Source organism: Cyprinodon variegatus, unplaced genomic scaffold (genome assembly GCF_000732505.1).
Source record: "Cyprinodon variegatus isolate N-32 unplaced genomic scaffold, C_variegatus-1.0 Scaffold199, whole genome shotgun sequence".
NCBI classification, from domain to species: domain Eukaryota; kingdom Metazoa; phylum Chordata; class Actinopteri; order Cyprinodontiformes; family Cyprinodontidae; genus Cyprinodon; species Cyprinodon variegatus.
The window spans coordinates 939,839-951,344 of record NW_015150652.1 but is presented as its reverse complement, the minus strand read 5'-3'; the positions used below and the strand labels follow the sequence as shown (position 1 = coordinate 951,344).

Below are 11,506 nucleotides of genomic sequence, written 5' to 3'. Positions count from 1 at the left end.
GAACGTGTTTCCTCCACTACCAGGCCACTGTGGATTTCAGTGAGCCTGCATCCGATGCAGCTATTTAAGGGCTGAACCTTCCACTGGCCCTACCCACTATGGGGTTTGGGATGGCACTTAATGTAGCGCACAACAGAGGATTAGTGCTTAGGGGCCGGTTTGATTAAGTGTGGATTAAAAAAAGAATGCAAAAGTTCATGTTTGTCCCCATAGGTTGAGTAAAATCAAAAATAAAACACATTTTCCTTGTACTGTGTTTTCATACATTTGTGCAGCTTTGTAGTTGGACACAGATTCATATCAACATTACAGCTCATGGGAGACTGAAGGGTGAAGATTCAGTGGATTCATAAAGGAGCATAATAATTTTTATCAAGTGTTAAATGCTTTTATGTCACAGTAAAAACTATTTCAGCTTCTTTTGCTGATAAATGCAAAATATATACAAAAATCTGCTGCAGGATACACCTACTGATCCCTCTGTAAAGACTATAATATTTTAGAGACCAGATTTTTACTCTCTCTCCGTGGTTCTGACCAAGCATCCACATGAATTGTTCAGCAGGAGCTGCCGTTCAGGTAGGAGTTCATCCAAATCTCCTGGATGATCATGTCTCTGCGTTCGATCCTCTCCGCCAGCTCAGCCGCCTCGCTCATGTAAGTCACTTCCTCCCAGCTTTGGATCCCCCTCCTCTCGGCAGTTGAAAGCAGAAAGCTCTCTGTTCCTTCATTGTCGCCGTCCTCCTGGGCTTTGTCCTCATAATACTGCTCAGAACAGTTGGGACTCACTCCGTTTGACTTGGCTGCAAGCCAGTGATCCCTGAGCCGCCGCCCCCGGCAGGTCACTTGGACAGATAGAGCCAGCAGTGTAAAGAGGAGGCCAATGCAGACGCTGGAGGTGAAGAGCAGCGCCGCCGTCTCTGGGTGTTCTGTGTGGAAAACAGTGGAATGACACTGAAGATCACATTTAAAGCAGAGTTGCTAAAATGTCTGTGGTCTCAAATATGTTTAAATGTAAGTTTATTTCTATTTTGTATATCCTTGCAACTTTCTACCCCTTCTTTCCATCCCACTGTGTACTATACGTATTTCTTTAGTTCGTCCTTCTTGTGGCCTTCCTTCATTCCTTTCATCCTACATTTGTTTTGTTCTTTCCTTGGGATTCCCACTTTCCTAGCTTATGAACTTTTGCCCACCTCTTCTATGTTTACTGCTAGATTTAAGCCCTGCCAAATGTACAATATCTGCATAAAAAGTGAACAATAATATTTTATATTTTCAAATATTCATAAAGAAACATCATTTTGTACCCTTCTTAAAAAGATAAGAGCATAAGTCTACCTTTGATGAAGGCATAGGTCAGAAGAGAGTTACTCATCATTGCTCCTGAACTGTCTGGTCTACTTGACTCCAGATCTGAAACAGAATCTGTTGTAAAATGTAGACGCCAGCTGTAATAAAGGTATCTGTGCATACATAGAACAGAAACAAGTAGATTCTGATACCTTTTTCTGTGCTTGGAAGTGAGGTGGTACTCAGAATGCTTGGGTCTGCTTCTCTCAGTAAAGACTTCGGCACTATGGAAGGAAAGAAGGACACTTTAAAAATTATTTTTTACTTTGCCTTGAACCCTGAGACGTTGTGTCTTTTAAAAGGATTATTAGCTGATATTAAAATAATAATTATCTTGATCATTCAAACTCAGACTTGAGTCTGATGGAATAAGGGTTATGTTAAAGAGGTTCTCCATCCTCAAAGATAGGAGCTCATCAACAAAAAGCACAGTAACTAGTAACTCAGTAACTAGCATAACTTCTAACAATAGGACATCACAATGCCAGCTGGTGATTTTCACCATTTTTAGTATTAAGATTTAATTTAACTAGAAACTATATATTATTTTATTGTCCTTTAAAATATCTGTCATTCCTCTGAGAAAACAAACTCTTAACTGCATAACAGAAAACCCAAACCTGCTATATATGTGAACTTCTATACTGAAATAAAACAATGGAACATTTAAGATATAATAGAGCAAATTAAGTAATTTAATTTAACTTTAAAACCCGCCTTTCTTGTTATTTATAATAAAATGAACATGTAAGAGCACAGTGCTGCTCTGACACCACTGGTAGGAGACCCTTGGTCCAGTCAAACTTCAGACCTAAATCTAGTTGCTCGACTTCCTGACCAGCCACTTCTCATCCACCGTCCCTATAAACACCGGAGTGCCACAAGGCTGTGTGATGAGTCCCTTCCTCTACTCCTTCCTCACCCACGACTGCAGACCTGTCTATGGCTCTAACACCATCATCAAGTTTGCAGATGACACCACAGTGATCGGCCTCATTAGGGACAACAACAACAACTGCCTACAGGGAGGAGGTGGACCTTCTGGCTGAATGGTGTGACACAAACAACCTGCAGCTGAACACATCCACCCATTCACACCAATGGGACGGCAGTGGAGCGTGTGGTCAGCTTCAAGTTCCTGGAAGTCCACATCTAAGTGAAACTGACCTGGACGACCAGCTGCTCCAAACTCATTATAAAGGTGCACCAGGAAGAACCATCTGTCCACAGAGATCCTCACAAACTTCCACCGCTGCACCATTGAGAACATCCTCACTGACTGTGTCATAGTTTGGTACGGGAACTGCTCTGCCTCGGACTGGAAGGGGTTGCAAGTGGTCAAACTTGCCCTGTTCATCGCCATCAAGAATGCCTACAGGACTGTACAAAAAGTGCCAGACTCACTCACTCACTCACTCACACACTCTTCTCACTCCTACCCTCTAGGAGGTGTTACAGAGGCCTACGGACTAGAACTACCAGGCACCGGAACAGCTTATTCCCCACAGCTGTCACACTCCTGAACTCCTCCTGACTATCAACTGTCCTTACACATAACTCCACGCATCCAACACCACTTACATGCACTTCTCAAACATATTTTAACTGCCATCATCTGTCATTATTTATGCTGTATTAAAACCCCACTAATATATAATCCACATCCTAACTTTCCTGTATGATTGTATATAGTTTTCATATTTTTTATTTTATAGCCTCTTATAATTATCAGACTCAGAATCAGAAATACTTTAATAATCCCAGAGGGAAATTACTTTTGTTACACGCTCCAGTTACAGTTTTAAATAATATATACACACATCCAACTATCCAATATAATAAAGATAAAAAATAAGAATAAAAAGAGATCAAATATATACACATATAGCTCTTCTGTATATATATCTGTACTTATATCTATGCATATGAAAAAACTAAATCCAAATAAAGTGAAAATCCAAGTAAAGTGATACGTGACGTGCAAAAATAGTAATTACTATGTATATATATATATATATATATATATATATATACCATTTATAGTCAATACATACATAGTCTCTGTGTATGTGTTGACTTAATATCCTGCATAGCACTTCTGGATAGATGCAAACCACATTTCGTTGCTTTGTACTTGTGACAGTGTAATGACAATAAAGTTGGATTCTATTCTAAATCCCGTTCTCTACCCCAATCTGCAGAAAAATCGAAAAGGTAAAGAAATCCAACTGTTACTGGGATTGTAGCGAGTGTTTGCTTTTCTGGTTGGATAATGGAATCTTAAGTTCCCTGCAGTGATGTATTAATAACCAATCATTGTTGGGCTATAAATAGTCAACAATGATACCAAGAGGAATTCAAATTAGGATATATGAATAGAGCTGTTTTATGTCTCCACTAACAGTTGTGCCAATCAAACAGGAAGTCAGCCACGAGATAAGGAGAAAAAGAAAAAATGAACTTGGGAGTCTATTGTTTCCCACTTTTTCTATTACTTGGTTTATGTTTTATTTTTTCTTTAAGGGTGGAGGAAGGGTAGGAGTCACGAAAATCTGGGATCTGAAGATAAGAACTCAAAGCAGGAAACAACAAATGCCCTGTGAAAGACCCGCAGCATGATGATGGAAGCTATGATAACATGAGTCTAAGACATCATCTGAGCTGGTACTTGAATGCATCACCAGGCTTTGATCTCATTACATGTGAATGAGGAAACAGGAGAGGATCCTACCACAAGAATAAAGCACACTGAGGTACTTCCTGGTTCCTGGAAAGCAGGGGTCCCTGAAGGTCTGGTTGCCAACAGCAACGGCGCATTTCTGTCGGCTGTAGCAGGATTTGGAAACCACCTGCACGGCCTCGTGGTTCAGACACTCTGACGGAAGGAGCAAAATAAAGAGAAACGTGAGAAAAATAACAGAGAGGACTGAGTCTGGAAAGAGTCAACAAACATCTTCACAGTTCAGCTTTGGTCTCGCCTTCCTCATGTTTGTGTCTCTAACATGTGAAATGAGACTCCCTCTGCTTTTCCTTGTTATTCCATGGCACAGGACTTGTTTTCACATAGTCCTCTCAGATAGCTGCTATTTTGGTCTAAAAATCCCAACCAAGGAGTTTTATCACAAGAGATTCAGTAGTAGCTCAGCTCTAAACATGGAGCTGACAAAAATACTTTGTGAGGTGTGCTGTGCAGGTATGACACTGCTTTCTAAGATCTGTGATTGGTTGATTAAAGATTAGAAAAATACAAAAACACATCTGCACTGTGTCTTGAGGAAGAAACTTGTCCAAATTAAATGATTTATCACATAACATCTATCATCCTCATTTAATTTGCCGATGATTATGCTAACACACGCAAATGTCTCAACGACCATTTAGTTTATTGTTACCGACATCATGACACACAATAAAGCAAATATTTTCTCACCTCTTTTACATCTTTCCTCCTAGTATATAAAGCAGGGGAGCACTGATTGATTACCAATTCCTGATCTTTAAAAGGCCTGACATGCTGATTCCAATTTTGATTGATTCAGGGTTTTTTTAATGACCAACACTGTCATTCCTGGATGACTGTGAACCTTCACCAGCATAACCAACACTGTCAGTTGTTATAAGATCACAAAACCCCTTAAGTATTTCAATTGCATCTAGCTGAAAGTCATTAAAGGTGTGAAACGATAAAAATGTCTGAAATGACTGCTCTGAAATATAAATCAAAGTTTAGAGCATTGATTTTCAGACCTTTGCAGAGGTAGATAAGATCTGATGAAAAGATTGATTTCACATCGAAGTATCGGCCGACCACAGATCTCCCAAAATAAAGGAAATCAAAGTCGAAGTGCATATTTTTGTACTTTATATTCTCTAGTTTATTTTTTCTTTAAATATTTTTCAATTAGGAAGATATTATAGTTTGCAAATGATGTTGAAATCATTCTGCTTTTTAACTGTTTTTATATTTCCCACATTTATTTTATGATTATTTACTATTTATTAATCCTCATAAAATTGTGTTACCTGAGCTGCACCTTTATTAAAGTCCCTGCTGCTCAAATTATTTTATTTCCCTTTACAGGTAAGATGAAAATTATTTCATAAAAATCACCCTCCCTTTTTTTCCTCCCTTTAGAAGTTTTCTGAAGGCCTGTTTTGTGAATAGCTTTTATTAATCACTAAGAGCCACTTTACATTTTTTTGTGACTACAGATCCAGATTGGTGGACCTTTTGACAATTTTTGAAATCATATTTATGATTTATTTATGATTGAGGATCTGAGCAGCTCCCGCATGGTCATCACCTTTCCAGGCTTGTTGGTTTAGATGAATACTTTTGCTATGCATTATAAAAGTAATACCTTATTTACTGGCTCACTTCTGCAGAAGCTAAATTGCAGTTACCAAGAGTAAAACTTTGCTCCCATGAAAGGGAATTTGATCTGATTTAACCCAGATGAACAAATATTAAATTATTTTGCATAAACGCAAGATTTTATGTTATCTACAAATAGCTTTTATTTTGATGGATAATTAAAGAGTCAATAAAACATCTATGAATGGTTGGTGTTATATTGCACTGTTCAGACAGACTCATCTTCCCTCTGCCAGTTCTATTTAACATACCAAGAAAAGCACAGGTGTTCTGGAGTAAGTGAGAAGGAATGCAGCAACAACTGAAGTCACGAGATACACCTGTTTCTACCTGCACCTTTTCCGCTTGTGCTCTCTTTTCATTTTTAATAAAGGCCTCATACCTATGAATCTCTTCTCCCCTGTGTGTTCTAAGGAAAAATCACTGTTTTAGTCAACAGATGGAGCTTATCTTTCCATATAGAACAATTAACTCTCCCCACCCACCACCATGAAGCTGCCTAAGGCCTTCTAGATAAGCGTCATGGGAAAAAGAGCCATGCTCAAAATAAAAATAAAGATCAATGCTGGCAGTGTTCCACTTAGCTGTCCGTGTCAGAGTTACGTGAGGCCAGCTGATGTCTCTAATCAAATATTCGCTGCTTCTTTTTCACCGTACTTTACAACAGTGATGTTTCTCTAATAGTAGCTGACGGTAGCTCACCGAATGGGGGTGGTCTCGTCCGGAGTGAAGGGCAGGCGTCAGTCTGACCCAGACCTCGGCCATAAACAGCTGCATAGATGATCAGCGCCTTGGGGGGCTTACAGCGTAAGAACATGATCTCTCCTTCACACACCACCTGTGTTTTGTGTTCAGCTGAGGGAGGGTACCGGTGAAACTGTTATATGTCTGAAAGCGCTCAGAGTGAGCGGGGAAATGGAACAGATGAACTCACAGGGTTTGCACTTGTAATCCACATGGAGGTACTTGGTCTTGCCGGGGCACGGGTCCTTCCCAAACAGCAGGTGAGTGACTGGTAGCTGGCAGTCTCTGTGGTTCTGACACTCAGACAGGAGCTTCTGCAAAACAAAACGCTCAATAAACTCCAGCATCCATCATCATGCGTAACCTCCAAACCTCCTGCTGAAACAAGTCTTCCTCTAATAACTCACATCTGGTTAACCGCAAACTAATCTGTAAAGTTTTGGATGTGAAAGAGCACCTGGAGGGCGGTTAAAGCTGAGCAGCTTTGGTTTTGGGGTCCAGACTGGGGGTCCTCTGAGCACAGCCGGACCCGGCCGCTCCCATAGAAGGCTGACTGGATGGAGATGGTGGAGTGACGAGGACAGTGGAGTCTCAGTGGCGCTCCGTCGCAGGCATGAGCAGAGTGGCTTGTGATGATCCTTGACAGGTAGTCTGTTGTCAAGAAAGAAGGGAATCATTTTTTTCCAAATCAATATCACAGATGAAGCTTTAGCATTTACTAATCAGACTCTTTCTAGATCAGGTATGCATTTCATGCTGCTTCCAGTATGGAAGAAGCAGTAATGTAAATATTATCTGATTTGTTCCTTAAAAGAAAAATCTTATCAACTGTCAGCTATACGTTGATTCTTTTCTAGTGAGACGACCCCTTTGAAATCTCTTTTGCTAGGAAAGCCAGATGAAGAAGCCTGGCACATGGTTCACAGACATGAATGACACAAAAAAGTACAAGAAAAGATTAAACTATGGATTTCTCCAAGCATCATTTAAAGAGTAAAAGTCTGTAAAAATGTGTATTCAAGGAAGATCATTTCCTTCTCTTTATATGCAATGGAGGATACAGATATATTTTAAAACATGAGAATAGTATAATACATTTATTTTCACTTACAGAAGAAGGTGAAACTCAGTTTGGTTATACATAGGATAAAATATTTCAAAATGTAGCCTGTAATTTCATGATAATGGCTTACAGAGTATAACTCTATGGATTATTCACAAGTTAATAACGATTAAGCTGAAATTTACTCAGGACCTGTAGAATGAGGACATCCTTCAGACAGAATCTGTGTAAAGCAAATCAAAGATGGGACTTTAGTTTTATTCTGTGGACTTTTTAGGGAAAAAAAATACAATGTATGTGGACTGATGAAAAAGAAATGTGAAACTTTGAAAAATGCATCCCGTTAAATCTGGGATACAGCTAATTCACTGAAACTGTGAAAAAACCAATAGGTGGTGGTAGTATGATGGTTCATTGTACCTTTGCTTCTTCAGGAACAGAACTTGATGGAAATGATGGAAGCATGAATTCTGCTTTCTCATTGAATATTCTATAGATCATGGAAAGATTATCTGTTTGTTACCAAAAGCTTAAACTTCCCATGCTGTTGAATTAAATCTACTGCCACAATACTTCGAAAATCATGTCAAACTGTTATCACAAACATTTTATTTGGACCAACGGTGAAAAGTATCCAGTTACCAGGTTTAGAATATCTTGGATCTGTATGCTTTATCATACAGATCTGAGAAAATCTTTTTTGTTTGTTTTGTTTTTCAAAGGCTTGTGCATTTGAGCAGAGTTTGGTGGCATGGCAACCAAATACCACATCAAAGCATCCCTTTGTGATTGGGATACTGTACACGCTTAAATCATAAATATGACTGCATTTAATGTCATTTGCAGATCTTGTCAAAGGATTGTTGGGACACTCAACAGTTTTTACATAGAAATGGTGGAGCAGCAAATAAGGATTAGGAATGCTCTGTCTAAGGTTATTTAGAGTGAATCATTCATCCCCCCTGGAAGATATAGGTTAGAATCAGACTTTTTAAAGCATTTTTTTTTTATTGAACAAACATGTCTTTTTTGTGGAGTTCATTTCAATTCAGTTTCTTTATATAGCGCCAATTCACAACACATGTCATCTCAATGCACTTTACAGTTCACCAGATCAAACAGTCAAATTGATTCTAAGTTTTCTTTCTAAGGAAAACCAGTTGATTGTATCAACTCATTGACTCGAATGCAATCCCTCCCACTAAGCATGCTTGTAGCAACAGTGGAGAGGAAAAACTCCCTTTTAACAGGAAGAAACCCCCAGCAACCAGCTGCAAACCCAGGGTCCTGACTTCAATTTTATAATCTGTGGCGAAACATGAAGATTAGGATTATACAACAAAGGCCTTCTGACGATAAAGACTTGGGGCTCTTCGCAAAAGATAAATGGTCTAAATAGCTGCAGAGAGGTATAAAATGCAGTTCAGCAATTACCAGGATTCGACTGCTTTAGCAACATTAAAGATTATTTTAATCAAAAAGTGTATAAATAATGTTCACTATGCTGTTTTTTTAATAGCCTAAATCAGAAGTCTTTAACAGGGGGTCCGCGACCCCTAGGGGTTCCATGGAGGTACTGCATGGGGGTCACAAAAGTTTTTGTTGGGAAGGCTTCTTTTTAATAGTCCCCCCTGCAAATTTTTCCACTAATTGAAATGTCTTTAAATACACATTAACATGAATTCAACACACTGTAGTAAACAGATAAATGGAGGTAGAAGATATATTTTAGTCATCAGTGCACACATTCAGCGACACACAGGAGCTCTTTCAAGCGGGGCACTGTTTCATTCACAACACCTGTCCCATCAACCAGGAATCAGAATCAGAAATACTTTAATAATCCCAGGGCGAAATTACTTTTGTTACATGACTAACCCTAACCCTCTATAATAGAGTGACTATAAGACCACTTTGATATAACACAATTACATACAATACATATGATTAATAATTAACTCCATCTTGCCCTGAGGCATAGACAGAAAAATTAAATAGGGGTGACAGTCAAAAACCAATGTACACTGAGGGGTGGCCAAAAATGGATAGGCACCAGAACTTAAGGGTCAGTCTAAACTGGAAATTTGCACAACATCCATATTTTCTAAATATGACAAACTATACTTTCCTGCAATCTTTGCTAACAAATAGACGCATATATTTAAACATCCATTCACATGGGTGGCAAATGATTGGCTAAGGGTGGCCATGGCCACCTCTGGCCCCCCATCTAGCTTCTCCCCTGATCTCGCCATCATTTTGGGGGTCCTTGGCCTGAAAATCGTCAAAGACCCCTGGCCTAAATTAATTTCCTATCATACAGAAACTGCTGGGCAATCATTTGAATCAAAATAGTTACTGGAAGAAAAAAAAAAGAAAAAAAAAAACAGTCAGTGATATGGAAGATTTTAAGATAATACAGAGAAAATAATAGTGGGCCAAGCATGTGACCATGTGAAACACCAGAATAACATTTTTTTAAGGCACTTTCAGATTAAAATTGTCAGTTGTCTCAGAAAAATACTTAAATACTTTTATTAGAAGTGTGAAGGAGAAATTAAAAAACCTGATTACATTAGAAAAAGTAAAATAAAGGTGTGCATTATTCCTGTTCCCCTCCCTTCATTACATCATCATCAGCTTACTTGAAAAATCAGCCAGTCCGTTCATGCGTCTTGTCCACAGAAGTAAAGTCAGGTAGAAGAGGCTGTGGCTCCAGTCCAGTCCGCACCAAGGACGCGTCCAGCTCATGACTCCTATCCTCTGTCCTCCTTCTCATATTCTGGAACTTCATGAGAAAAACAAACAAGCAGGAAGGAAGGAGTGAATCCACATGGCCGCGGTGATCGGCTGCATCTCTCTAAGGTCGGGAAAGAAAGCTGGTCGCTGTCTGAAAGTGATCCATCTGTCCTCAGATAGAAAATACCAGCAGGCGGTCAGACTGTCAGTGTTGGAGCTGATGGAGGGAGGGGGGAATAGCAGCTGCGCAACAAGTTTTTCACAACAGGCAGCCGATGAGATCAGTCCACTTTATGGCAGCGATAGGCTCCTCTAATATCCAAAGCAGATTTGTGAATGGATAGCACCATGTGGGAAGTGGCAGCGATTTACAGTAACAGCTGAGTGGGTATCGTGGAGTGGGAGCGGCGCACTAAACTATTTTAAAAGGCGCAGTGGAAGCGCACGCTGCCATGACGCAGCACGCTGCCATGACGCATGTTGTTTTTCTCTCCGTCTCCGTGTTTATTTTTATTTTTATACTCTTTTCTGCAACTTTTTTTTATTCGTTTGCGCAATACTTTAACGTGCATTAACAGTTTTGGAATAGAAAATCTCTTTTTTGTCCCACAGTGGGGAAATTCTTGTGTTACAACAACAGCAAATAGATTATAGAAAAAAAGGGTCACACAGATGTGGACCTTAGAAAAATGTATAAGAATAACATAATAGTGAAGAGTTGAAAAATAAACAAATGAATTACTGCACTGTAAAGTGTTTTAACTATATAAATACAGGGCATCTGGGGAATAAATAACCAATATACAGCTGAGGACATTTTTACAGTCATGAATATTTAAAAATAGCAGCAACATCAGAGATGTGCAAAATGACAGCAGCATGTTATTTAACTGACTAAGATAGAAACTGTGCAAAATCAGCATGAATGTAACAACCTTTTGAGGTTGTTGGGAACAGTGATGGTTATAAAGTCTTCCAGCTGCTGGGAGGAAGGATCTGTGATAACACTCCCTGGTGCATTTAAGGGGCAGCAGTCTGTCACTGAAGGAGCTCTCTAGTTCTGCAACAGCTTCATGCATGGGGTGAAAACATTATCCAAAAACCTCTTAATCTAATTTATGTGTTGTTTTTTTTAACCTCTTTATCTAATCTGTTGTGCAAATGACAAATCCCACCCTGATTAAAATACTTACAGAAATAAATGAAGGGCTTAATGATATAAAACATGGGTG

General features: G+C 39.2%; 1 protein-coding gene across 2 annotated transcripts; it reads right to left on the bottom strand.

The window, feature by feature from the left end:
• Nucleotides 1–392: 392 nt before the first annotated feature.
• eva1c (eva-1 homolog C (C. elegans)) lies at nucleotides 393–10,319 on the bottom strand. Of its 2 annotated transcripts, none has more exons than XM_015379766.1 (8): nucleotides 10,181–10,319; nucleotides 6,930–7,123; nucleotides 6,663–6,786; nucleotides 6,431–6,583; nucleotides 4,085–4,228; nucleotides 1,506–1,577; nucleotides 1,342–1,428; nucleotides 393–929 (listed from the first exon to the last, which is right to left on the bottom strand). In XM_015379766.1, the coding sequence occupies exons 1-8, from the start codon at nucleotides 10,284–10,286 to the stop codon at nucleotides 559–561; spliced, it is 1,251 nt and encodes a 416-aa protein (XP_015235252.1). In that variant the 5' UTR covers nucleotides 10,287–10,319; the 3' UTR covers nucleotides 393–558. The 2 variants fall into 2 exon arrangements, with proteins under 2 accessions (XP_015235252.1, XP_015235253.1); XM_015379767.1 differs by having other exon boundaries at nucleotides 1,342–1,416.
• Between the last annotated feature and the right edge of the window lie 1,187 nt (nucleotides 10,320–11,506).